General features: G+C 46.1%; 9 protein-coding genes across 15 annotated transcripts; 4 read left to right on the plus strand and 5 right to left on the minus strand.

The window, feature by feature from the left end:
* Positions 1–23: 23 nt before the first annotated feature.
* On the plus strand, positions 24–2,289 carry LOC6551995 (vacuolar protein sorting-associated protein 45). The gene is made up of 3 exons (XM_001980767.3): positions 24–204; positions 268–466; positions 518–2,289. Exons 1-3 carry the CDS (start codon positions 112–114, stop codon positions 1,948–1,950), a joined length of 1,725 nt encoding a protein of 574 aa, XP_001980803.1. The 5' UTR covers positions 24–111; the 3' UTR covers positions 1,951–2,289.
* A 10-nt stretch (positions 2,290–2,299) lies between these two features.
* On the plus strand, positions 2,300–5,294 carry LOC6551994 (dynein regulatory complex protein 11). Its single transcript, XM_001980766.2, has 5 exons — positions 2,300–2,559; positions 2,667–3,667; positions 3,721–4,629; positions 4,693–4,863; positions 4,917–5,294. Exons 1-5 carry the CDS (start codon positions 2,320–2,322, stop codon positions 5,089–5,091), a joined length of 2,496 nt encoding a protein of 831 aa, XP_001980802.1. The 5' UTR covers positions 2,300–2,319; the 3' UTR covers positions 5,092–5,294.
* A 13-nt stretch (positions 5,295–5,307) lies between these two features.
* On the minus strand, positions 5,308–6,428 carry LOC6551993 (U6 snRNA phosphodiesterase). Of its 2 annotated transcripts, XM_001980765.2 has the most exons (3): positions 6,200–6,428; positions 5,806–6,147; positions 5,308–5,734 (listed from the first exon to the last, which is right to left on the minus strand). In XM_001980765.2, the coding sequence occupies exons 1-3, from the start codon at positions 6,295–6,297 to the stop codon at positions 5,398–5,400; spliced, it is 777 nt and encodes a 258-aa protein (XP_001980801.1). In that variant the 5' UTR covers positions 6,298–6,428; the 3' UTR covers positions 5,308–5,397. The 2 variants fall into 2 exon arrangements, with proteins under 2 accessions (XP_001980801.1, XP_026839210.1); XM_026983409.1 differs by lacking the exon at positions 5,308–5,734 and having other exon boundaries at positions 6,007–6,127.
* An 82-nt stretch (positions 6,429–6,510) lies between these two features.
* On the minus strand, positions 6,511–7,790 carry LOC6551992 (mitochondrial pyruvate carrier 2). Its single transcript, XM_001980764.3, has 4 exons — positions 7,651–7,790; positions 7,401–7,565; positions 7,301–7,341; positions 6,511–6,918 (listed from the first exon to the last, which is right to left on the minus strand). The coding sequence occupies exons 2-4, from the start codon at positions 7,546–7,548 to the stop codon at positions 6,649–6,651; spliced, it is 459 nt and encodes a 152-aa protein (XP_001980800.1). The 5' UTR covers positions 7,549–7,565; positions 7,651–7,790; the 3' UTR covers positions 6,511–6,648.
* Positions 7,791–8,323: 533 nt separating this feature from the next.
* On the minus strand, positions 8,324–10,323 carry LOC6551991 (mitochondrial pyruvate carrier 2). 5 transcript variants are annotated; one of them, XM_026976289.1, is made up of 4 exons: positions 10,231–10,323; positions 9,486–9,664; positions 9,381–9,421; positions 8,324–8,877 (listed from the first exon to the last, which is right to left on the minus strand). In XM_026976289.1, exons 2-4 carry the CDS (start codon positions 9,649–9,651, stop codon positions 8,620–8,622), a joined length of 465 nt encoding a protein of 154 aa, XP_026832090.1. In that variant the 5' UTR covers positions 9,652–9,664; positions 10,231–10,323; the 3' UTR covers positions 8,324–8,619. The 5 variants fall into 5 exon arrangements, with proteins under 5 accessions (XP_026832090.1, XP_026832087.1, XP_026832089.1 ...); XM_026976286.1 differs by lacking the exon at positions 10,231–10,323 and adding an exon at positions 9,886–10,152; XM_026976288.1 differs by lacking the exon at positions 10,231–10,323 and adding an exon at positions 9,877–10,152.
* A 744-nt stretch (positions 10,324–11,067) lies between these two features.
* On the minus strand, positions 11,068–13,923 carry LOC6551990 (importin subunit alpha-4). 2 transcript variants are annotated; one of them, XM_026976285.1, is made up of 7 exons: positions 13,748–13,923; positions 13,505–13,509; positions 13,327–13,447; positions 12,887–13,267; positions 11,996–12,826; positions 11,757–11,933; positions 11,068–11,696 (listed from the first exon to the last, which is right to left on the minus strand). In XM_026976285.1, the coding sequence occupies exons 3-7, from the start codon at positions 13,384–13,386 to the stop codon at positions 11,601–11,603; spliced, it is 1,545 nt and encodes a 514-aa protein (XP_026832086.1). In that variant the 5' UTR covers positions 13,387–13,447; positions 13,505–13,509; positions 13,748–13,923; the 3' UTR covers positions 11,068–11,600. The 2 variants fall into 2 exon arrangements, with proteins under 2 accessions (XP_026832086.1, XP_001980798.1); XM_001980762.3 differs by lacking the exon at positions 13,505–13,509.
* Positions 13,924–14,160: 237 nt separating this feature from the next.
* LOC6551989 (protein SON) lies at positions 14,161–17,329 on the plus strand. Its single transcript, XM_001980761.3, has 2 exons — positions 14,161–16,314; positions 16,375–17,329. The coding sequence occupies exons 1-2, from the start codon at positions 14,344–14,346 to the stop codon at positions 17,080–17,082; spliced, it is 2,679 nt and encodes an 892-aa protein (XP_001980797.1). The 5' UTR covers positions 14,161–14,343; the 3' UTR covers positions 17,083–17,329.
* A 278-nt stretch (positions 17,330–17,607) lies between these two features.
* Positions 17,608–22,882, plus strand: LOC6551987 (zinc finger protein 883). Its single transcript, XM_001980759.3, has 6 exons — positions 17,608–18,374; positions 19,776–20,631; positions 20,773–20,859; positions 21,472–21,942; positions 22,005–22,154; positions 22,212–22,882. Exons 1-6 carry the CDS (start codon positions 18,222–18,224, stop codon positions 22,292–22,294), a joined length of 1,800 nt encoding a protein of 599 aa, XP_001980795.2. The 5' UTR covers positions 17,608–18,221; the 3' UTR covers positions 22,295–22,882.
* On the minus strand, positions 18,792–19,475 carry LOC6551988. Its single transcript, XM_026983987.1, has 4 exons — positions 19,449–19,475; positions 19,239–19,394; positions 19,010–19,177; positions 18,792–18,956 (listed from the first exon to the last, which is right to left on the minus strand). The coding sequence occupies exons 1-4, from the start codon at positions 19,458–19,460 to the stop codon at positions 18,801–18,803; spliced, it is 492 nt and encodes a 163-aa protein (XP_026839788.1). The 5' UTR covers positions 19,461–19,475; the 3' UTR covers positions 18,792–18,800.
* Positions 22,883–22,923: the final 41 nt, after the last annotated feature.

Below are 22,923 nucleotides of genomic sequence, written 5' to 3' on the forward strand. Positions count from 1 at the left end.
CTAGCGAATCGTCAGTCACCGCTGAAGCTATCGAAATTAGCTCATCTCTATACCATCTGTTTGCGAAAGAAACATTAATTTTGGATTTTCGCAGTAAATTAATTAGCAATCATGAATCTGATAAGCGGCATCAAGTTGTACATTGAGAAAATGTGCTCCGAGTCGGGACCGGGTATGAAAATCATCCTGCTGGACAAGGAGACTGTAAGTACAAGAACGAACAACCAAATCCACTGCCATATGACTGAAAATCCACATCATTCGTAGACCAGTATCATTTCGATGGCCTTTAGCCAATCGGACATGCTGCAACGGGAGGTGTATCTGTTCGAGCGCCTGGACTCAGGAAGATCCAACGAGCGGTTGAAGTATCTCAAATGCATCGTCTTCATCCGCCCCACCAAGCAGAACATTCAGCTGCTGGCCAACGAGCTGCGGAACCCCAAATACAGCGCCTACTACATTTGTAAGTGGGTCAAGATAAGCGCCCTCGGAATAGTACTAAACTCATAAATAGATTTCAGCAACATCATTCCCCGGACGGACATTAAGTACTTGGCAGAGTGCGACGAATCCGAGTCGGTGCGAGAGGTAAAGGAGCTGTATGCGGATTACCTGTGCGTCAACCCCAATCTGTTCTCGTTAAGCATTCCCAATTGCATGGCGAATCTTAATTGGCTGCCAGATGCTCTGAACCGCAGCATGCAGGGCATCACAGCTGTGCTGCTGTCCCTCAAATTGAACCCAGTGATCCGGTACCGAGCCGGCTCGCAGGCAGCGCAGCTTCTGGCCAAGCTCATCTACGAGCAGATCACAAAAGAGTCCTCGCTATTCGATTTTCGTTCCAACATGGATGGCGCTGCGCCGCCGCTGTTGCTAGTGCTGGATCGCAGGGACGACCCTGTAACGCCGCTCCTGCATCAGTGGACATATCAGGCCATGGTGCATGAGTTGCTGCACATAAAAAACAATCGATTGGACCTGTCCAATCGGCCCAACGTGCCGAAGGACTTCAAAGAGCTGGTTCTATCCGGTGATCAGGATGAGTTCTATGGCAACAACATGTACGCCAACTACGGCGAAATCGGATCCACTATCAAGCAACTGATGGAGGAGTTCCAGCGCAAAGCGAACGACCACAAGAAGGTGGAGAGCATAGCAGACATGAAGAATTTTATTGAGTCATATCCGCAGTTTAAGAAAATGTCTGGCACCGTGCAAAAGCATTTGTGCGTGATTGGCGAACTGTCGGCGCTGAGCAACAAAAGGAATCTGTTCGAGGTTTCCGAGCTTGAACAGGAGATCGCCTGCAAGGCAGAGCACTCGGCCCAGCTGCAGAGAATCAAGAAACTGATTGCGGACGAACGGGTATCCATCGATGATGCTCTAAAGTTGGTGGCACTTTATGCGTTGCGGTACGAGAGACACGCCAACTGCGACACATCTGGACTGCTGCAGATCATCAAAACGCGCGGTGGACAAGCGGCTATAGTACCTTCGCTGATCGAGTATGCTGGAACCCACGTTCGTCAAGGGGATCTGTTCAATATGGTGCGGATAACGGACGCCGTAAAGCTGACACGGAATTTGATTAAGGGCCTTAAGGGTGTGGAAAATGTCTTCACACAGCACACACCTCTGTTGAAGGAAACTCTAGAGGACGTGTTCAAAGGCCGCGAGCTGGATCCCCTCTTCCCAGCCATAAATTCTGAGCTCGTGCCATTCCGACGACCACCTCAGGAGGTTGTTGTCTTTATTATTGGCGGCACCACGTACGAGGAAGCCTTAGCCGTTCACCAGCTAAACAACGCCGGCTATAGAGTCATCCTTGGCGGCACCACCATCCATAACTCGCAGAGTTTTATACAAGAGGTCATGGCCTCCACTAGTGGCACTCAGTTTAAGCACACCAAATCCATGATCAAGTACTGTTCCACGGATAACATTTAAAGCCTATTTTCGCTAGATAGCCCCAATTATATTGTTAACTATTTATTAACTACATATGAATGTGTATTATCTATTAAGTCTATTCCATGCATTATACCAATTCAAATCCATTGGACTATTTAACCTTTTAAGCGTATCCATGTAATATACCTGTAAGCATAATAATTGTTATTCTCGAGGGTAACACAAGGCAACGCCTTGGACAAAATGTATTATATTCAGCTATGTGTGTACAAAAATACTATACGCTCATTGTTCTTGTTATAATTGCACCCCGTTTCGGCAAAGAGTTCCTTGGCAACGCCCAGGCAACGTTTCGATGGGCTCAAAGAAGACCTTAAGTTTTTCATTGATGAATCATTAACCAGCATGTCCAGCACATATTTCAACGATGTCTGGCATCAGTCGCAGCATGAATGCGAACTGCTGTCCACGATTGACTATGAGAGGCAGCACCAGGATGTGGAGACGACCGTGGCCACCATGAATGCCGCGGTCGGATCCGTCGCCGCCGATGCGGATGCCAAGGCCTTGCTGCAGTCAAGTCTGTACGAGTTCTATCTGCGCTACATATGCCTGAGCAATCGGTTGGAGGATGTCTACGATAATGTGGGTATACGACTTCGTTAGGCTTTTAAGGAATGATCAAATAAAAAAGGGGATACATGCAGAGTTTCCATAACATCTGACTTTTATTTACTCCTCATCCTCCATAGATGATTCAGCCTCAAAAGCGTCAGCTGGTGCGTAAGTTACTGGACGCCTGCCTGGGTCGAGTGGTGGAGCTGAAACACGATCTCGTGAATATCGATTTGATGGAGTTCAGCTACAACGACGACGTGGTTGAACGGCTGCGCCTGACGCCCATGGAAACCGAGTTGAAGATACCCCGCTACTTTCTTCGCGAGCGTCAGCAGGAGCTTGAGTTTCGTAAGAAAACCATGCATGAGATCCTAACGAAGCTCGGTTGGCTTGAGGAGCACGAGATGGAGGAGACGGTGACCACCGAGATCGAAGCCATAAGGATGCTTCAGATGCATGAGCGAGCGCGACAAGGACGCTTGCGTGCGCACTTTATGAAGGAGATCCGCATCCTTAAGGAAAAGGGCAAGTCCGAGGAGCGCACCGAAAAGGAGCGTAGTGACTCCGGTCTGTTGGCTGCTATGAAGATTCAGAAGATGTGGCGTGGCCACACAGCCCGACGGATTACGCGCCGCCGCAAGATGGAGGAGATGATCCTGATCGGAATGCTGCCACCGCCCCCGGCTGTGGTTAAAGAGCGAGCCGAGAAACTGGAGAAGCTGCAGCACAACGAGAAGCGCTACCAGGCGCAAGCCCTTTACGGACAAGAGTTTGAGGAGCGGCAGTGTGCACTGAAGGAGGAGATTCGGGCCAAGCACGGAGCCAGCATGAAGGAGGACATCGCCGATGAGATTCGGGCTTGGGTAAAGGACTGCTACGACAAGACAGGCAAGCTGCCGGACTTTCCCTCCGAGGATCAGGGCGGCTCATTGCATATTTTCAGCAGACCTGGAACTGAGAGCGAGCACAGCCGTTCGTCGGCACGCTCCTCCAAGGAGTCACGAAAGACAAAGGATAAATCCAAATCACCCGCCCGCAGTGGTGACCTCAACGTTAACGAAAACCAAGACGAGGAAGTTAGCTTTCAGCCGGCGCCATCCGTCTGTCTACCAGACATCCGTGCTGAAATCGATCTGTGAGTAAGATTATATATAAAGGAATCTAATTCTTATCTATATACAACACCAGCTTTAACGATACCTGGCGTGATAAGGATGAAACCGGTGTGCTGAGCCAAGCGGCCTACGAGGACATGATCTACAGCGACAAGTACCAGGAGGTGGAGCTAGAGTTCCGGCGCGCCGTCGACGATGTGATGCGCCAGGAGATCGAGCTGCTCCAAACGGCCGTCGGCAAGAAGGTCAAGAAGAGCAGCAAAAAGACACGGCGATCCGGCAAGAAGAGCAAAAAGAAGAAGGAGAAGGATCTGACGCCGGATCGCACGACGGAGTCGCTCTACGAGGAGCTGGTCACGAATGGCATAATCCGAAAATATCCAGAGCTAAGGCTAAAGCAATTCCTGGGCGACAAGGCGTTGACTGCCAGGAATGGCACGAATCCCTCGCCGGGCGACATCCGCCAGATTCTCACGGAGTATTGCATCCTGCCACTGGGATCTGATGCCATCCACAATTGTACTCCACTTATACGTTCCATCCTATTGGCCGGACCCAAAGGATCTGGAAAGAAGGCTCTGCTCCACGCCATCTGCACGGAGGTGGGAGCTGTTCTATTCGATCTGACCCCTGCTAATATTGTGGGAAAGTATCCTGGCAAATCGGGACTCATTATGCTTATCCATCTGGTACTGAAGGTGTCACGGCTGCTCCAACCAGCGGTGATATTCATGGGCGATGCGGAACGTCCCTTCATGAAGAAAATCCCGAAGACAGATCGCACAGATCCCAAGCGGCTGAAGAAGGATCTGCCCAAGTTGATAAAGAACATTGCTCCCGAGGATCGCGTCATTTTCATTGGTACCTCCAATCTTCCCTGGGAGGCGGATCAAAAGCTACTGCAATCCGTCTACAATCGATTCATCTATATTCCACGACCGGATTACGGTGCAATGTCGCATGCCTGGAAAACATTGTTGCAGTGCGTAAACGTTGAGATTAATTTACCAAAAAGAATCTATTGATTTGGTTTGTACCCCGACAGCGATTACTCTGGTGGAATTTCCAATCTGGACACCAGTGCCATGGCCAAGATATCAGATGGCTACACCATTGGATCCATCGATGCCTGCCTCAAGGAAGTGATGACCTGCAAGCGGAAACTCCAGCTGCGCACCCAACCGTTGACCAATGCCGAACTGATCAATGTTCTGTGGTAAGTAGATTAAACTATAAAATAAGATGCATGTTAGTGTCCATGCCTTGCAGCTCACGAGATCCTGTTTATCGCGAGGAGGAGGAAGCTTTCGAGTCCTGGTGGTCCAAGACCCCACTCGGCCGACGTCGTCAGCGGTTTTTGGAGCTGGAGGAAGAGCGATTGCTGGAGGAGCAGGCCCAGGCTGCCAAGCAGGGAAATGGTAACAAAAAAAAGGGTCTTAATTGAAAGGTAATCATTGCACTTCTTATATTTAAGCCTAATTTATAAGGAAACATCTTTGGATTGCTATTGGTTACAATTCATTCAACGCTATGGCTTTCTTTACAATCTTGCCTTTATTAGGAAACTACAATTTATATGTTTATATCTATAAACAAATATGGGATTACATTTTTCATAAACTTTTATACCTAATAAAATCAATATATTTGGTATTACATACTAATTAAAAGCAGCTGATTTATATATGTACATATATATATATATATATGTATAAGAATAGTAATTACTCAATTAAAGACTGGCATTACCCTATTTCAGCGTGTAAGTAAAGTCCTTGTTGCCGCACTTTAGGTGCACCTCATTGACAGCCAGAGAGAGTGTGTCCTGGTCTTCAAGGAGCTCTTGTAGATCCTTTAGCTTTTCGTTGAGCACTTTCTCCTGGTCACCCACGCACCAAAGAAGGCTGACGTGGAAAGAGGCCGGATCATAGAATTGCTGCTGCCGGTACTCGAGCATCACCCGATCGATGGGCTGCAGGATGGCAGTCATCTTCTCAACAAAAGCAGCATCTAGTGGCGCTGCAATGAATGTCCTTGTTCGCTCCTCGTTAGTGTAAATACGCAGTCCTCGCAAAGTGGCGGCGAATCTGAAAGAATCAATTATCAGGATTGGTCTTACTTTTTGCTATTGGTTCTTGATTCCTGCAAACAATCTCACCCCGTTGAGCTGTTGAGAGCGGTTTGCAAGGATCGGGAGAACTCATCAATCTGATGGTACTGCAACACCACTGTTCGACTCAGGCTCAGATGGAGAGACTCGTTTGGCTGCAGCTCCACGTGTGGCTCCAGACGGGCAATGGCCTCCGATTGGAACTCCTCCAGCTGGTCAGCACATGCAGTTGACGGCACATAGACGTAAGTGGCCCAGTTTCCACGTTCGTGCTTGAAGCTACGGATGCGGCCGCCATGCAGCTCGGGATCATCCACCACATCCTCGACGAACTCCTCGGGCTTGGGCTTCTTGGGGCCCAGCAGGGCGGCTGCTGTGGGCAGGGCCGGTCTTCGGCGGTTAAAATGTAGAAATCTACGGCTATTTCAGTAAAGCACTTTACCTTTTCAAGCTGCTCATCGCTGGAGTTCGAATGGTTTCGGTGGAGTCCTCATCTTCGGAGGCGGAGGTGCTGCTGCCGGCATAGTCCACAAGTGCCATATTATTACTTATTTATTTTTGTTTTATTTCATTTAACAAGAAGTGGCCAACAGCCCAATGTTCGCCGGTTTTTTTTACATTTATCGATTAAATCAAGAGTGATGTGTGTTTAGCTTTTTTTTTAAATTTTATCGCGAAAAAATATTTTGTCTTAAACAATTCAATTTTAATTAGTACAATTTAAGAAAACAGTTATAAAGCTAATTTTATATTATAAATTTAACGCTAATTTGTAGATATTTTTTGTTCTGGTAAATCGCCAAATAAAATGTATTGACCGTTAAATGGTTTAAAATTTCAAAAATATACTTTTTTATTTGGACTATCGGTTAAAATGCTCAAATTGGTCTACTACAAACTAGCTTCAATAGCCGGGCACTGCTCGCCGTCATTCTTCTCCAGCTTCGACTGCTCCCACTGGTAATGGTAGAACCGTCCCAGTTGGAAGAGCTGCGTCAGACTCACGAAGAGATTCACAGCGAACAAGCTATAGTTCTTCGGAATGATCACCAGGGAGTAGCGCGTCCAAATCAGGTTCGTTGCCCCAAGAGCCAGGCATCCGTTGGGTGAAATCGTGTCCGCAGGACGCGTCAAATCACCGAGACCCGCGATAACGAGACTCTGTAGTGGAATATAGAATGAGTGCAGAGATTAGGGGGATCGGGCCGATAATACAGGGTAAGTCCCCCCATTGACTGCAAATCTGAATGGCATGTTGCCAAAGCTTCCAGGCAAAACAGCAAAAGTATTATCAAATATTCCATGAGCCACATAAACCGCACAATCATTCAGTTATCAGAATCTCGCGCGTGGAGAGCAAAATGGTATATACATACATACATATACGTACTAATTTATCGCGGGCTTGAACAGGTTTGCTGAGAACTAAACAAATATTAATAAAACACCATATGCGCCCACAGATTTGTTTATCAGTACGGTGATAATGGGAATTGGCTAAGGACGCAGGGTTCATGGTTATGCAAGTAGTTCCGAAACTTACCCATTTCACGATTGGACCCCAGAAGAATATGGTCTTGGGACCTGAAGAAGAGATGTGTTCGTATCTTGTCGGTGCTCGGAAAACTGTGCTTTATTATCACCTGCAGGGTGCATCCACAAGGGTCGCATCTTGGCGGGCACATACTTATCACAGGCTTTAATAAGTCCATTATACGCCCTGGAGTGAAGGCCCTTTCCGGTGGAAGCTGCAGCCGTGGGAGCAGGCGGAGTTGGAGGAGTGGCCGACATTCCCAGCTATTTTTCCTCTATTTGGCAACGTAAAATCGATGGCAGTTACGAAGAGAAACTGCTGTTGGGATTACAAATCGAGAGGAAATCTATATAGCCTACCTCTGTCAAGTATTTGTTGAGTATGGGTGGATTAATTGGAGCGCTGGAACAACAATCGATTGGGATTGCGATAAACCAGGTGGGAAGTTGTGCTGCTAAACAATCTGAGGCACAACAGTTCCAATGAAGCGTCAATCTACAACTGAGCTTTCCGAAAGGTTCGGCGTCCATACTTAGATGTTTATGTTTCTCTAGTATTATTAGCTTAGAGCTCCTGTTATCAACAGCATTATCAGCCACTAGTACACGACGCCAGCCCCTCTTTTCACGCTTTGTTTTTGCAACAAAACTAATAAAAGTTGTTAGTTATATTCTCCTTTTATTGGTTTTTAATTAATTTGTGCTTGCCTGACTAATTGCGTAAAACTCAAAAAAATTATCGTAAGCAAATGTGCAAATAGATTCAGCGCACATGGCGTATGAGTGATGGTGATTTTATTGATAATCCGGTTTTAATATAATCTGAAGAATTTCTCTCTTTTTCAATTAATTACTGCACATTTATGGCGATTTATATTAAGTCATAAAATTAGATATTGATTGATTTTTGATAATATGCCAAGTTTTCTTAGATAAACACTACTGAAAATAAGTAGTATTTAAGGAAAATAGTTCCCAGAAAACAGTTTTTTTTTCCTTTGTTGCTTAAAATCCAATCCAATAAAACGAACAATTGAGTTACTTTAGTGACTAATGTCTTATAATATATTGGTTTATCATTCCCGTTTAGATTTAACTATACGCAAAGCCTCCACGGTTACAACTTAAGTAATACGAATCACGTCGATAAGGCGGTGTACCATAAATAATAATGGTTAACAGGTTGTAAAACGCAGATGCCAAATCTGCGAGCACAGCTTCCTCTTAATCCTTTCGTTTACGTTGTGCGATGCGGGATTTGTATGTACATAAGAGTTCGATTAAAGTCTATATAAAGGGGACAGCACCGGTATTCGATTCGATATGTCTCTAGTTCTGCGTCGCCGGCAGCTCCTGCTCCTGCTTCAGCTTCTCCTGACTCTGGTGGTAGTGGTAGGCCCGTGCCAACTGCACCACCTGCGTGATGCCCACGAAGAGATTCACGGCGAACAGGCTGTAGTTCTTGGGTATGATAACCAACGAGTAACGCGACCAGATGATTCCCGTGGCAGCAAGGGCGGCGCATCCAGACACGGAGATGGTGTCGGCCGGTCGGGCCAAGTCACTTAGTCCGGCGGCAACGAGTCCCTGGCAAAGGAAAAAAAAAAGAAGATTATATTGCTTGTTAGATGCCACGATATCCTGAGACTTTTCTTTGTTTTTCAGACTATTCATTTGCTGTTTGATATACATATGTGAGTATAAGTCATCTATACATAAGATATGTACAGCTGTCTTCGAAATAAACATAAACAAATAATTCTGGCATATAGCTGCTTGAGTTGCCTATATGTGCTCCAACTTTCTGATAAGTATTTGATATTTAAAGCGATATCCGGATACCTTTATTCACAGGGCCAGGCAGCAGAAAGCAATCCGCTCACCAACACAATCGCATGCGGTTATCAAGCGCAGGTTGCTCGAAATAATCAAATAATTTCATTTAATGGCACCTGCGCACAGATTTGTCTACCGCCGTTTCGGATTTATGGTGAATAGTATAGTATGTGTGCGATAATGAAAATCAGCGAAGGTCGTGCGTCGTCCGAGTTATGTAATCCCATTCGTCTGGCCTTCTGTCTAGTACTTACCCACTTGAAGACGGGTGCCCAGAAGAATATCGTCTTGGGACCTGGAATCAAACCATAACTATATGTAGGTGCGCTCTATATGGCATAGTAGACCGTGGAGCTTACCAGCTGGATGCATCCACAGGGGCCGCAGCTTGGCGGGCACAAATTTGTCGGCGGCGCCAATCATGCCGTTGTACAGCTTGGAGTGGATGCCCTTTCCGGCAGAAGGGGTGGCTGATGGGGGCGGCGGGGGAACGGGCGGGGGTGGCTGAACGGCAGCGGACGACATTTTGTTGTTGTTGCTATTTGTGCGAAAAAATTCCACGGGGTGCAGTGATGTTAATTTCTGCGTCCAAACTAGTTGGCTGGCAATCACAAAATAAAATCTACTATGAAACGCTAAACAACAAAAGCCAAAAAGCTTAGCGAACAAAAAGCTCGAACAGCTGTGCGCGCTATTTACTAACGTGTTTGATTTGACACGTTAAGGAAATACCTATACAATCGCACATACAACTCGTACTTGACTTTCTAAAAACTGCAAAAATCATGCATTCATCTGTTTAAACTTATTAGGAACAGGTTTATGGCCGATCACAGGTTTATTAGCTGCCGCACAACATCCTTGACCTTGAAGAGAGTGTGCCAATTTCCGCAGTTTCCGCAGATACAAAAATGTTGACGGAAGCAAAAGTGTCTCAATCGAATGCAGCGCTACCAATACATAAGCGGTAAATCTATAAATAGCACGTAAATGCATGTTTTTTTTAGGAGTCACGCGATGGTAGTGATGAGTAATTTCTCGCGCGCTTGAATATTTCAAAATATGAAAAATGTATTTCTAAATCTTATATGCAATAAAACATACGGAAAATCGTTAATTAAAACACATAAAATTAAACACTTATAACCAAATTTATTACACTCACAACAACTGGCGTACTAAAGATAAACAATTTACCATCCCTAATTTTAGTGTTGGAAAAAGATGTTCTGTCAGCAAATTTAAGTAAAAAAGAACGTAGAAAAAAAATTAGTGCAATTGCATTAAACATTTTGTAGGTATTGAGTAAGTCCACTTTCAAAAATAATAGTTTTCAAGACAATATTTTAATTTTCCCATAACTAATTGAAGAAGGCCATGTAGATGATATGTAACTCCCACGTAAATATTCTGAATAGTTCCCCAAACAACCGCCAGGGGAACTCCAAGCTCTTAAAACACTTTAAATGAAAGAGCGAATATGTAAAATTAATGAACTATTTATTCCCACACTCCTCAAGGTTATTAAGTAAAGCATACACCACGTTACCCAACTAAAGCTAAATGATTTAAAGTATCCTATACTAGCGAAATTGATGCCTTGCAGACGAGTCATTAACATAACTTGATCCGCCAATGGGGGGAAACGCCCAGTACCTTCTGATGCAATCCGAATTGGATGATTGTTTACAAATATTACTCGATCTGTTACCATGTGAAAACTGTTTTTTGTAGCTGCCCTACAAAAGGTAGACGGGCAATTGCGCATTAATGGGAAACGTGCTCAAGTGACGCACTAGCTCAAATAAATGCTAATTATAAGCAGATCGGCCGACGGACAACTCGAATGCCTGGTCTTGAAACGCGACACGACTAGACAGACTCATAAGTCATAACTTGTGCTTATAAATTTCCACTTAACTTATCGAGCTGGAAACAAAATGATGAGTGGACTTTTGCTTTTATCGTTTTCATGTTAGAAATGTATACATATGTAATTTCAATTACAAATCAGAAGCGTACATATTTAAATAATTCCATATAAATCAAATAGGTCTACATTGTTTTTGAAATTGTTTTTTTTCATTCCTGTGTGTATATATTTTAGATGAGCTATAGCACAGTCACTCCAATCGGATGTCCTTGCATTGCACAACCACACACGCACGAGTGTGTGTATGTCTGAATTTTGTAATTTTGATAACACAGAATTGAGAGAAGCTAAAACGGCTGCAGCGGATTATCCGTTGTGTATCCTCACGAGTTCCTATTTCTCGTCCCTAAAACGAACCCGGCTGTCTAATTGCTGCTGTGTGGTGGACAAAATATATAATGCTATTATTATGTGAATTTGTTGGCGGCTCGTCGGGCTTGTTCATACACAATGGATTGTGTACGGATAAACGCCAAATTATGTGTGTTGCACGTGTTTGGTTTTTCTTTACTGCTACTGCGGCTGCCTTCGGATTGGATCGTTAAAAGTTGAATGAGTTCATGGGCAGCTTATCGGCGTTCGGATCGAAATTGTATTGTGTGCCGTCGGAGCTTGGTGCCATGTTAGTCTGTTCGCCCTGTAAGGATTAAAAACGTTTTAGAAATATAACAAAGGTTGGGATAAAATGTTGGCTCACCTCATCCGTGAAGTATTGATCAATGATTTCATAAGCTAGTTTGTAGATTTCAACGTTTTCGTGGCTCTGCAGCCGCTCGATCTTGGCCAGACCCTCGCATTCCTCAATAAAGTTGGCCACCGCCTCAACATGAGAATCGGCCACTTTGAGCATATTGTTCAGTCCATCCAGAACAACCTGTGCGAAAGAGAAAATATGTTACGCTATGGACATTTCTACAATGAGTCGCAGATTCTTACATTTATAACTTGCGTATCCTGGCACGAAAGCAGCTCACAGAATGGCGGAATAACGCCCTCCTTGATCAGGGTGAAGACCTGTTCGCGGTTGCCGCTAATGGTCAGATTGCTGATGGCCCAGGCAGCCTCCTTCTGTGTCTGGAACTCGCCCTTGCTTAGGTTTTCGATAATTTTAGGCAGGAGACCTACGTTGATAACGGCCTGCACCTGCGACTGATTTCCAGCGGTAATGTTCGAAAGAAACCAAACCGCCTCCTTTCGGATCTTCTCCTTGGGATGCGAGAGTAGGCCCGGGAAGTAGGAGAGCGCGTCATAGTTGAGCACAACCTGTGTCTGCTCATCCGATCCAGTCACTATATTGCCAACAGCTCGCAGTGCGGCGGTCTGAACCTTGACCTCACTGTTGCCCAGCAGTGGTATCAGCTTGGGTACAACTCCACTCTCAATGACCATCTGGATCTGGTCGTTGCCGCCGTCAGTCAAATAGCTGATTGCCCAGACCGTGTCCACTAGGATGTTCGTGTCGGTGTGATGGATTAGCACATTGAGTGCGGGCAGGATCTCATGAATGGTGGCTGCCGGGGGAGGCGGATCCTTGTTGCGGCACAAATTCACAATCACCCATGTTACATTGCGCAAGAATGAGATGGGGATGTCCGGCTTGATGAACGACAACAGTGGCTGCACGACTCCGTGCTTAATGACAAAATCGCGGAGCAATGGACCATCGCCGATGATGTTGCCCAGGGCCCACACGGCTTGTTCGCAAACATTGGGAGCGGGCGAGTTGAGAAGTTGAAGGAAGAGCGGCACGGCACCGGCGGCAACAACCTAAACAGGATTATCTTGCATTACAACAAAGAAAGCGCAAGGAGGGTAGGGTAAACGCACCTCATTGGTCTGGACCGATGTGCCAGAGGCAATGTTGGTCAGGGCCCAAGCGGCCTCAAATTGGAGCATTGTGTGATTGTGTTGCTTGAGACACTCCACCAGGATGGGCAGAATGTCACTTTGGATCAGATCGTTGATGGGTGGATTCTTGTCCGACGAAAGCAGCTTGCGGGCGGCCTGAACGGCTGCCAGTTGCTGCTCCGGCTTGGTGGCGTCTGCGGCTGTCTGGGCAAGCTTCTTCAGGTTAATGGACGAGGACAACTGCTCGTCCTCATCTGTGTTCGAGTCCAGATTGGGCACATTCCGCCGCTTGAGAATAGTCTCCTCGCGCTTGTTCTTCCTCAGCTCGACAGTGACTTCGTTTCGCCGACGCCGCATTTCCTGTACGGAAATAAATTCTACAATGTTTTCCATTTCAGCAGTAACTTTAAACTACTCACATCCTGATCTTTCCCTTTGTTTTTGAAGTTTTGTAAACGATTTTGCTCCAGAGACGTCATTTTGTCCGTTTTCTTTATATTCCTCTATGCCGCTTCAATAGGGAGCCGCTATTGCGATTGACTGTTTAGAAATGAGTAGGTTAAAAACAATTATGTAGATGTGGAGATGGCGACGTACGCCTCCTGGCATGTTAATAATTTTGAAATTAATAATTTGTTTCAATTGCAAGCCAAGGGGAAAAATAAATCGCACGCACACCAACGCGCACCAAAGAAAAAATAACGTAGAATCGACCAACACAGTTGCAGCACAGCACGATGGCGCAGGCAATGAAAAAGAAATGGCGAAAAAATACATGAAAATTAGCAATGCCATTGCCGAAAAAAGGGTTTTTCTTTGTCCTCGGTAGCGGGTACTTACGTTTGTAGTTCGTAAATTTGGTTTCTCCCACGACACACACACTTTCTACGCCTTTTAAAAGTGATCAATTTCTTTCTTTTTTTTTATAAAAATTGCAATCAGAGACGTGAGTGAAGTTAGCTGCGGTTGGCAATTCGGGACTGCCCACTTATAGGCAGGGTCGATTGATGCGCCTATCGTCAGATCCGAACTTTTGTCGACTTGATTAGCCTTATATATACACTGAATTTTTGATATTGGCTTGTGTTGCGAAATTTTAGGAACTTACGCAGTAGATTTTTGTATAGCTTTTTCAAAGCATTTGATTTAAGAAATTCTCTTACTTGTTTAAATTTTATTATAGAAATGCGTATTATTTGGGTTTTTTCAAGCTGATTTGTCGTGCCAGTACACATACCTAGAAAAGTATCGATATTTTTAAGGCATGCGAGTTATCGATACCGTCGGGAGTGTCATCACTATTATTGAAACTATTCTGTCCATGCAAGGCGTGCAAGAAAACGTTTAATCGCTAACAGCGACCAATTTGCTGATCTGTGGCGGTATTCCAGTAGCATGCATGTACACTAGGACGATCCGTACCCAGCGAGAGTGCAATGACGGAGAAAACAGAGAAAGGGGCGAGCGTGGAAACGCCGCAAGTGGCGGGGTCTCAGCCAAATCCTCCGAATCAGGAGCCACTTGCACTGGCCGAGGTTCCGGCAATTAAGGTAAAGAGCGAACAACCGGACGCAGAGGTGGAGGCCAAACTCCGGGCCCTGAATGCCAAGATCAAGGCGGATATGGTGACTTTGCAGCGGAGAAGCAACAGCAAAGAACTGGGAAACAGGGACGAATCGGGAGACAGCGAGAGCTCCGCCTCGGTGGACGACAAGAAGGACATTAAGCCGGTAAAGTCTTCGAACGAGATCCTCGCCGAGTTGTTCGGAGTGTTCAATGCCGCTCCTCCAGAGGAACTTCTAGACGACAATCTGTTCAAGAAAAAAAAGAAGGTCAAAAAGGAAAAGAAGGAAAAAAAGGCCAAGAAAAAGAAGACCTCCAAATCGGATGGTGAATGCAGCGACTCGGAGGCGGAGGGCAAGCACAAGCACAAACGTAAGAAGCGCAAACACAAAGACGGCAGGGTCAAAGACAAGGAGAAGGATCGGGACCGGGATAGGGACAAATCCAAGGAGAAGGACCGGGACCGAGACAAGTCTAAGGAGAAGGATCGGGACCGGGTTACAGACAAATCAAAGGAGAAGGATTGGGACAAGGATAGGGATAAATACAAAGATAAGTTTACGGCAGCACAAACTCCCTCTGAGAAGGAGAAAGAAAAGTCTGAGAACAGGAAGCGCAGCGCGGTGGACCCTGCCAGTCATCCCGAAAAGCGGGAACGACATGAAAGGGACAAGCAGCGCGATTGGGAACGAGAAAGAGAACGTGAAAAGGAACGTGAAAAGGAACGCGAAAAGGAGCGTGAAAAGGAGCGCGTCCGCTCCCACAATAGCTTTTACAACGGTCACCGTGAAGTGGATCGGTCGAAAGGATCTGAAGTTGCAAGTACAAAGTCACGGCAGGAACCAGATCTATCCGATATCTCGCTTTCCGATGAGGAGTCCTACCTCCGGGAAAAGGCTTCTAATGGCCGCAGACGGCCGCACAATAGCTTTTATGACGGAAAGGAGGAACCCTCGGTTTCACCCAGGCGAAACGTGCGCGAATCCAACTCCAGGAGGAATCGAAAGTCAAGATCTCGCTCTCGTGAGCTCGGAATCGACAAGAAGCGTTTGCTCGAGATTGCGCGACGGAATGCCATTAACATGTTCAAACGGGGAACAATGCCCGGCGTGGCTAACATGACGGCGGAGGTCAAGGACAAGGTGCTCGTCAAGATGCGCTACGGAGGACGTACTGTTCAAGATCTGACCGACTTTTGCAAAAAAATCTCCAACGGCGACGGACTGTCGGATCTGAGTTCTGAAGAGGAGTCCGATGTGGACAAGAATGGTAATGCGAAGGCGTTTCATCATCCCTTTCAGCTTAAGGAACGCGATCCTATTGTGATGCATATACGAAACTCGACGGCACTAGTCCCAGCACCATCTCGGCTCGACGAGCAAACAAAGGCCATAACCATGCAGTTCCCGGTGTCGTCGGGACAGACCCATCGCAATAATGAGGTGTGGGTGCCGGTAGAGCGTAAGGACTCGCTAGTGCCGTTGCCGTCCCTGCCGTCAGCCAAACAGGCTACTAATATCTTCAGGGAAACGCCGAAGAACGTATTCGCGAAGTCGATGCCTTTGCAGGAGCAGCAGGAACCCGCCTTTAAGTCACTGGGAGGAGCATCCTTAGTGCCACCCTCAGTTGCTTCTCAATCACCCACTATTCCCCAACCAGTCCCGCCGCCCGTACCAAAAGAGTCCCTCCCCTCGGCTGCTCCCTTTGTTCCCGAGGTGCCTATACCGTCTACAACGCCCGTAACACCTGCGCAAAGTGCTTCCATTTTTCCGGATGTGACGACGCCCTCCATGGACGTATCCAGCATAATCACCCAACGCCTTAGTGCCATACGTCGCCTGCAGGTGATCTCTAAAACCATTTTTCATTTCACGGGATGACTTAATTATTCGTTTATTATTTAGGACAATCCTGCCGACTCTGAGGCTCTGAAAATGATGTACAATGCGCAACGCAACATGTCGTCGTGGGCGAACTCAAAGCACCTGCCTGGTCAGTTCACGGGGAGCACGGGCGCCCAGGTGATGAAGGCCCATGAGCTGAACAGTGGTCCGCAGCTCTGGGTGCGCAAGGACCAAATGACCTCCACCAAACCGGTGACCGGTGGCATGGGAATGGCGCTTCTGCAGAAGATGGGCTGGAAGCCAGGTGAGGGACTGGGCAGATGTAAAACCGGATCACTGCAACCCCTTTTGCTGGATGTCAAGTTGGACAAACGCGGCCTGGTGTCGCGCGACGACTTAAAGCCGCCGCAAATGCGTGCGTCGGCTGCCCAGCGAAGAAATAAAAACATAACCGTACCAGTTGGAGTTGGCCCCGGTCCACCGGGTCAGGGAGCGGGACCTGGACCGGCGGCGCCATCGCCACTGGTCACCCAGGATAAGCATCCAGTGTGTGTGCTCAACGAACTGACCTCGAAGAACAAGTGGACGCCCCCGCAGTATAAGCTCCGTCAGGATATTGGACCCGCCCATAACCGCTCCTTTCTCTTTTCTGTCGAGATTAACGGACAGACCTATACGCCGGATCGCGGATGCAACAACAAGAAGGAGGCGAAACTCAACGCAGCCACCTTGTGCTTGCGGGCCTTAGGCATCCTTCCGCCCAGCTAGTGATCGAACTTCGAATAGGCTAATTTCTAGATAGTGAATATAATAGAATCCCCAAACTGTACATAAAAGTTGTCCTAAGTTTAAGTCGTAAAGTCATGCTCGACTGCTGGTGGAACACAAATATATTTATAACATCAGATCTTAAGTCAATCACTTTGTCAAACCCAGTCTTAATGCTAATTGTTAATTTGACTAAAATTACTGATATTTGATGCATCTATAACGTTTTTATTTCTATAATTTATTCATGAGCATTTTTATTTTTATTTTTACTTTTATAAACTTCTTATTTAAGTTTATTTAAGCGTCATTGATTTCAGTTGTAAATTACCTGTATATTTCTAGTTCCTTAAAGAAATCGTTGAAGTGTATTTTCTTTCCTCATTAAATTGCACATTTCAGTTGACCCATTAATTTTGCCAGTGTAAGGCCAGTTATTTGAGATTCAATATTTTGGGAGAGGAGCTTTAACGCGCGAGCTTTGATTACCCGCCCGCCTCACGGGGCTTTTGCGCAAGTACACAAACAAAGCCAGCTGTTCCGAGTGGGTTAAGCGACAGTGGGCCGTGTGGACCGGGAGTGTGAGCATTGCCGCTGCAAGTTCCAAAAGATTGCTCCACGACGAAGGTCAGTTCACGCGGAAGCTCGAACTTCGTCGGATGGCGAGCACGGACCATTGGATTGGCTAGTGGGCGCAGAAGGACACGGGCCATAGGGAGCGGAGCAGAGGTCGTCACCCGGATACAGACAAAACTTTTCCGAGTGCCCCAGTCCTCGTTGCAGAATTCCCCCCCACCAGCATCAATCAGCATCCAACGCAACCAAATGCCTCCAAAGCGTGCGCAATAATATTTGTTGTGAAAATATCCATGCCACCGTGCAAATGCTTTTTGAGCCACTGGGTCTTGGCATTTGGTGGATGTGGCTGCGGGTTTTGGATGTGGTTTTCGAATCGACGCACGCAAGCAGAGCCAGCGTAACTCATAAAGTTGCATAATTACCGCACATGAATGGGTGGGGCGTCGAATTTGGGCGTTGCAGTTGCAGTTGCATTAGCCACATATTGCCATCGTTGTCACCGCTTTTGATTTTGATGCACTGCCGCATTTTCGCTGGCCACTTTGTTTGCGGCCAACGCCATGGAAACGTGCCGCACCTGTGCGATTTCCATGTTCGTGTGCGATTTCGAAAGTGGCGTAAGCAACAGCCACTTCCTGGACCTCCATCATCCCAACTGCTGGCCAAGCGAAATGGCCCAGATTCGCCTCCAGTTCGCCAACTGGAATCTAAAGGTGAGTGCTCCGGCATAAAAGGTATTAGAGATCAGGAAGAAATTTTAGCATGTATAATAACATGTGAAAAACCACATATCTTTGGGTTTTTATGTCTCAAAACATTTCAATCTTGGAATATAACTTACTGTTCCCAATTTCTTACTGTGTGGCCTCACTGTAAAAATTACAACTTTTCACAAGTGAAAGTTGTGTGTGGGCCACGTTTTCACAATAGAGCCACTTGGGGCTTAATTATGCATAGGATGGTTATTTTCCTGCCAGCTTTTGGGAAATTGTCAATCTAAAGTCTTCCGGAATCATCAATTTTATGAAAAGCTTGTCTTTTTGCAGTGGAATTTTTATTATGTGAATAGCTACAATTATATATTTTCCATTGTTTCCAATAAATTGCATAATTCTTGACTTATATTCGAAGACACATGGCTACGATATAGTATAATAAATCTTGACCACGGCCCGATCGATTTCATAAGCCATCCAATGAGTTTCCAGTTGATAATCACCTTCGGGGAAGGGTAGAATCTTCGTAACTCTGTGGTTGACAAAGTCTGTGGGAATCTTATCCACAAAAAGATCGTGCTATTGTAGAAGAATGATTTAAATTGGGTTATAGTACACAAAGATATACTCACATCAAAGGGGCAGGAATGGTTAAGATTCGAGTAGGAATTAAAGAATTCGTAAAAGTACTTCCCTACTGGGTTCGACTCAGGGTTTTTTAAAAATCTACACGCATCCACTGTGATATTGAACATAAAGGGCCTGTAGCCGCTAAATCGCTTGTATAGTATCCCATTGAACTGGAGATAATTACGATTAAAGTGACGATAAAAGTGTTTTATTTGTGCAATATCTACATACCTTGACTTTTGTAACTGGCGTTTTGAATAAGTTCACTTTAAGCGTTATGTATTTGTAGCTCCGATTCGCAGACCTTATATAGCAGAATTCAAAATCAGCGAAGGTTTTGTCGGTGGATGTGCATTGGAGGTTGGTGAATTCAAATTTGGAGGAGATCTGTAAAAAAAATCGATTAGTTTAATTAAGTTTATTCAAATTGAAGGTAGCAACCTGTTCAGCCATAAATAGAAATACTGAAATGAATATTAATTGGAAGCGATTATTCTTCAACATTGTGCAATAATGTCTCAACATTAACTAAACTGAACTGGATTTTAGTATACGTGTATTGCAAAAGTAACATTTCAAAAAACATGTACGAAACTACATTTCAGAATAATGTAGGAACGCCAATTATACTAGGTAATTTAGCATCGCAAAGCGATTGGATTAATTGGATTTCTATGATATGGAAGTCAATTTGTGTTCAGTGTTCCAGTGTTGTTTCACAAAATTACTTAGATCTGCAGTAGATTAAAGCCAGTGAATTCATTTCAGATCTCTCCCAACGACGGACTGCCCCAGAAGATCTGCAGCGACTGCTTCACCAAGTTCTGCTCGATCGACGCATTCCGAGTGGCCTGCCAGGAGGCACAGCTGAAGCTGTCCAACATCTACGACAAGATCGATGCCAGCAGCCTGGAAGAAGAGCACCCGGAGTATCTGGAGCGGGCGGAAGAGCATCAGGAATCGGAAACATCCAAAGCAACAACGACGGTTTCAGCCGAAACACAACCAAACACTGCCAGTGATACCATAGAGATTTTTGTGGATGCCGTAGACATCGACGAAGCGGAAGAGGAGGAGGAGCAGCAGCAGTATGATGAGGAGGTGGACGAACCAATCACAGATCAGTCTGCTCCCCCGGAACTGACCATTAGCTATGCCTGCAAATTCTGTTTGCGTCCGCAGGAGAGCTACCAGCTGCAGCAACTCTTGCTGGAGCACATCAACGCCAGCCACGATCCGGAGCAACCGTACAATTGTCCGGAGTGCGAGGCCCGTTTCCAGGATGCCGCCTCGCGCACGGTGCACCTGAAGAGCTGCCACGTGGAGAAGCAACATGCCTGCGGGGTGTGCGGCAAGAAGTACGGCGACAGGCACAACCTGCGCCACCACGTGGAGAAGTACCACTCGGAGACGGACTTTGAGTGCGCGCTGTGCGAAAAGCGCTTCTACACACGCAAGAGCCTCAACTACCACATGAAGTGGCACAATCCGGAGCGCCAGTTCAAGTGTCGCCACAGCGGCTGCGAGCGACTCTTCATCAGCCAGCGGCATCTCATGTGCCACGAGGCCACCCACTCGGGCACCAGCTCCAGGAAGAGCGAGCACTGCGGCTTCTGCGGCAAGAGTAAGAATCACCAATTGCGCCAAACCTGAATATTGCTCATACGCCATGTTGACCACTTTTATCACCTAAACGTTTCTGTTATTATACTATGCCATCTATGAGTAAACGGAATTAAGCTCCCCAATTTTGTTATCTACACAGCATTCATACACCTGAAGACTCTTCGCTGGCACATTTACAGGCAGCACGGCGGGGAGAAGCCCTACAAGTGTGCCAATTGCACGGAGGGTAAGTCAAGTTGGATCCTCCGGTTCGGGGACAACTACACGGGATCTTCTGCTTGGGAGATCCATCGATTCAAACAATTCACAAACATGAGCATTAACCATATATCAATCTGTCGCATCATATATTAACATTCTCACATCCAACAAGCGCTTTAAGAACATAGAAACTGGGCCAAGACCGGCTGCTTCTGCCGCCCTATATAGTGTGTTAGTCAAGCCAAAAGCAACGGTAATGATAATGGCTAACCCAGCTCCATTTTGTACACCTTATTAGCCATCGCATGCGATTAACGAACGGCAAAAGTTTTGTACTTTGATTTCCACTTAGCCACTTAGCGTTTTAACCAATTAAACCCATCAACCAAATGCATAACCAACTCCATCCACCGTACGAATCCCCGGAGAGCAGCATGTCAGCAATTACATAGATAATCGTCCTGCATTTAAGGAATTTCATTCATTATTGAAATATATTTTTGATTTTAACAAAGTTAACTTCCTATCTTCAGGACGACACATTTTTCCGAGTTTTCTACTTCATGACACCCTACGATTAGCCGCCTTTTAACTTTGTACCAATGGATACTAAACCCATTTTTGTCCAATTCCACAGTCTTTGCATCCTATGCGGAGAAAAGGATTCACATGCTGGAGCGGCACAGGGAGAACCTAACGGCCATCGAGCGGAGTGAGTGCATGCTCTGCCGCCAGCCCTTCTCCAGCGAACCCGACTTGATCCATCACATGTCCGTGGAGCATTTGCAGCGACCTGGAGCTCCGGTCATCGCGAACAACAAGCGGGTGCTGCAGCAGAAGCGGGAACGCCAGTACTCCGGACTCTTTCAGTGCGGCAGCTGCAGCCAGCGGTTCAACATGAAGTCCGCTCTGGAGCGGCACGCCGCCGTGCATTCTGAGAAGGATCGACCGCACGCCTGTCCACACTGCTCCAAGCGGTTCAAGCGCGCCCAGGACATGAAGTGGCACATTAAGACCCACGAGAAGGAGAAGCCCAATGTGTGCGATGTTTGTGGCAAGGCCTTCGCCCTCAAGTATGTGCTCACCCAGCACCGGCTGAGTCATGAGGGTAGGGATGTCCACATGTATCTTCTAAGATCTCTTATACTAGTAAGCTTCAATCTATTGCAGTCTTGGAGAAGAACTTCAAGTGCAACGTATGCGGTCGAGCCTATCTGTTTGAGAAGTCTTTGCGGCTGCATCAGCGAACTCACACGGGCAAAACCTACTACAAATGCGATATCTGTCAGGAAAGATTTGTCACGCACATTAAGCTTAAGAGTATGTATGCGAAACCACTCAATGATGCACTTCCATATAGATGAATATCACTTCCAGCTCACATGCAAAAGACACACGCGTCTCAGCCGCACTCGGCGGACCACCCTCTGGATGATCTGATCAACATTGTGATTTCCTAACCAAGTGGAACAGAAAAGATTTCTGTCATAGCCAAGCACAGCGCAGAAACTGCAATGCATTGCGAGCGTAGCTCTCGGAACTCAAGCCTACATAGACCATATACATGTACCCTCCAGCCACTCACTAGACCATATGCACGCAGCGATCCTAGGATCGTAGAAGTGCTTAGAGCTTTATTTAGAAGATACTCCGTAGGCCATAACCCATACATACATATGTATATCTCTGTCCATTTCTTCGATCAGTCCCTAAGGCGCTTCAGCCGCATATCTCTTTCTATCTCTGATCCATATTAATCTCACAGAACGCCTTTAAACTCTCCAAGCACATATATCCATTTGACCACTTAGCGATAAGAAGTAAGCAATGAAAACAAACAAGATGTTATACGAGCAATCTAGGCTTCGCGGCAAAACTTTTAGTGCTCAAGAAATGCATTTATTTCCAGATGAAACCGAGAAGTATTTACAATAATTACTGAAATGTATGAGAATATTTAAAATATCAATATACTATGGATTTTATTATATGTAGTTGCAGATATATTTACCAAATTCATGTTCCGAATAAACATTCATTTGACCAAAGTTTGAATTGCGGTTACTTTTTGAGGTGCGCGGCAGCGATC

This window comes from Drosophila erecta, unplaced genomic scaffold (assembly GCF_003286155.1).
Source record: "Drosophila erecta strain 14021-0224.00,06,07 unplaced genomic scaffold, DereRS2 tig00000000-arrow-pilon, whole genome shotgun sequence".
NCBI classification, from domain to species: domain Eukaryota; kingdom Metazoa; phylum Arthropoda; class Insecta; order Diptera; family Drosophilidae; genus Drosophila; species Drosophila erecta.

Excerpts from the sequence above, each read along its gene's own strand:
- LOC6551992 (XM_001980764.3), bottom strand. The coding sequence starts at position 7,548 with ATGTCGGCCACTCCTCCAACTCCGCCTGCTCCCACGGCTGCAGCTTCC. Across the intron at positions 7,342-7,400 it reads CTTGTGGATGCACCCTGCAG|GTCCCAAGACCATATTCTTC; the intron begins GTGATAATAAAG and ends TCTCTTCTTCAG. Across the intron at positions 6,919-7,300 it reads GGGGTCCAATCGTGAAATGG|AGTCTCGTTATCGCGGGTCT; the intron begins GTAAGTTTCGGA and ends ATTCCACTACAG.
- LOC6551993 (XM_001980765.2), bottom strand. The coding sequence starts at position 6,297 with ATGGCACTTGTGGACTATGCCGGCAGCAGCACCTCCGCCTCCGAAGAT. Across the intron at positions 6,148-6,199 it reads GCGATGAGCAGCTTGAAAAG|ACCGGCCCTGCCCACAGCAG; the intron begins GTAAAGTGCTTT and ends TAACCGCCGAAG. Across the intron at positions 5,735-5,805 it reads GCTCTCAACAGCTCAACGGG|ATTCGCCGCCACTTTGCGAG; the intron begins GTGAGATTGTTT and ends TGATTCTTTCAG.
- LOC6551987 (XM_001980759.3), top strand. The coding sequence starts at position 18,222 with ATGGAAACGTGCCGCACCTGTGCGATTTCCATGTTCGTGTGCGATTTC. Across the intron at positions 18,375-19,775 it reads TCGCCAACTGGAATCTAAAG|ATCTCTCCCAACGACGGACT; the intron begins GTGAGTGCTCCG and ends AATTCATTTCAG. Across the intron at positions 20,860-21,471 it reads GTGTGCCAATTGCACGGAGG|TCTTTGCATCCTATGCGGAG; the intron begins GTAAGTCAAGTT and ends CCAATTCCACAG.
- LOC6551991 (XM_026976289.1), bottom strand. The coding sequence starts at position 9,651 with ATGTCGTCCGCTGCCGTTCAGCCACCCCCGCCCGTTCCCCCGCCGCCC. Across the intron at positions 9,422-9,485 it reads CCTGTGGATGCATCCAGCTG|GTCCCAAGACGATATTCTTC; the intron begins GTAAGCTCCACG and ends GTTTGATTCCAG. Across the intron at positions 8,878-9,380 it reads GGGCACCCGTCTTCAAGTGG|GGACTCGTTGCCGCCGGACT; the intron begins GTAAGTACTAGA and ends TTCCTTTGCCAG.
- LOC6551990 (XM_001980762.3), bottom strand. The coding sequence starts at position 13,386 with ATGACGTCTCTGGAGCAAAATCGTTTACAAAACTTCAAAAACAAAGGG. Across the intron at positions 13,268-13,326 it reads ACAAAGGGAAAGATCAGGAT|GAAATGCGGCGTCGGCGAAA; the intron begins GTGAGTAGTTTA and ends ATTTCCGTACAG. Across the intron at positions 11,934-11,995 it reads AGGATACGCAAGTTATAAAT|GTTGTTCTGGATGGACTGAA; the intron begins GTAAGAATCTGC and ends TCTTTCGCACAG.
- LOC6551995 (XM_001980767.3), top strand. The coding sequence starts at position 112 with ATGAATCTGATAAGCGGCATCAAGTTGTACATTGAGAAAATGTGCTCC. Across the intron at positions 205-267 it reads TCCTGCTGGACAAGGAGACT|ACCAGTATCATTTCGATGGC; the intron begins GTAAGTACAAGA and ends CATCATTCGTAG. Across the intron at positions 467-517 it reads ATACAGCGCCTACTACATTT|ATTTCAGCAACATCATTCCC; the intron begins GTAAGTGGGTCA and ends ACTCATAAATAG.
- LOC6551989 (XM_001980761.3), top strand. The coding sequence starts at position 14,344 with ATGACGGAGAAAACAGAGAAAGGGGCGAGCGTGGAAACGCCGCAAGTG. Across the intron at positions 16,315-16,374 it reads GTGCCATACGTCGCCTGCAG|GACAATCCTGCCGACTCTGA; the intron begins GTGATCTCTAAA and ends TTTATTATTTAG.
- LOC6551994 (XM_001980766.2), top strand. The coding sequence starts at position 2,320 with ATGTCCAGCACATATTTCAACGATGTCTGGCATCAGTCGCAGCATGAA. Across the intron at positions 3,668-3,720 it reads ATCCGTGCTGAAATCGATCT|CTTTAACGATACCTGGCGTG; the intron begins GTGAGTAAGATT and ends ATACAACACCAG. Across the intron at positions 4,864-4,916 it reads GAACTGATCAATGTTCTGTG|CTCACGAGATCCTGTTTATC; the intron begins GTAAGTAGATTA and ends CATGCCTTGCAG.
- LOC6551988 (XM_026983987.1), bottom strand. Across the intron at positions 19,178-19,238 it reads CGCCAGTTACAAAAGTCAAG|TTCAATGGGATACTATACAA; the intron begins GTATGTAGATAT and ends AATTATCTCCAG. Across the intron at positions 18,957-19,009 it reads ACCATTCCTGCCCCTTTGAT|CACGATCTTTTTGTGGATAA; the intron begins GTGAGTATATCT and ends CTTCTACAATAG.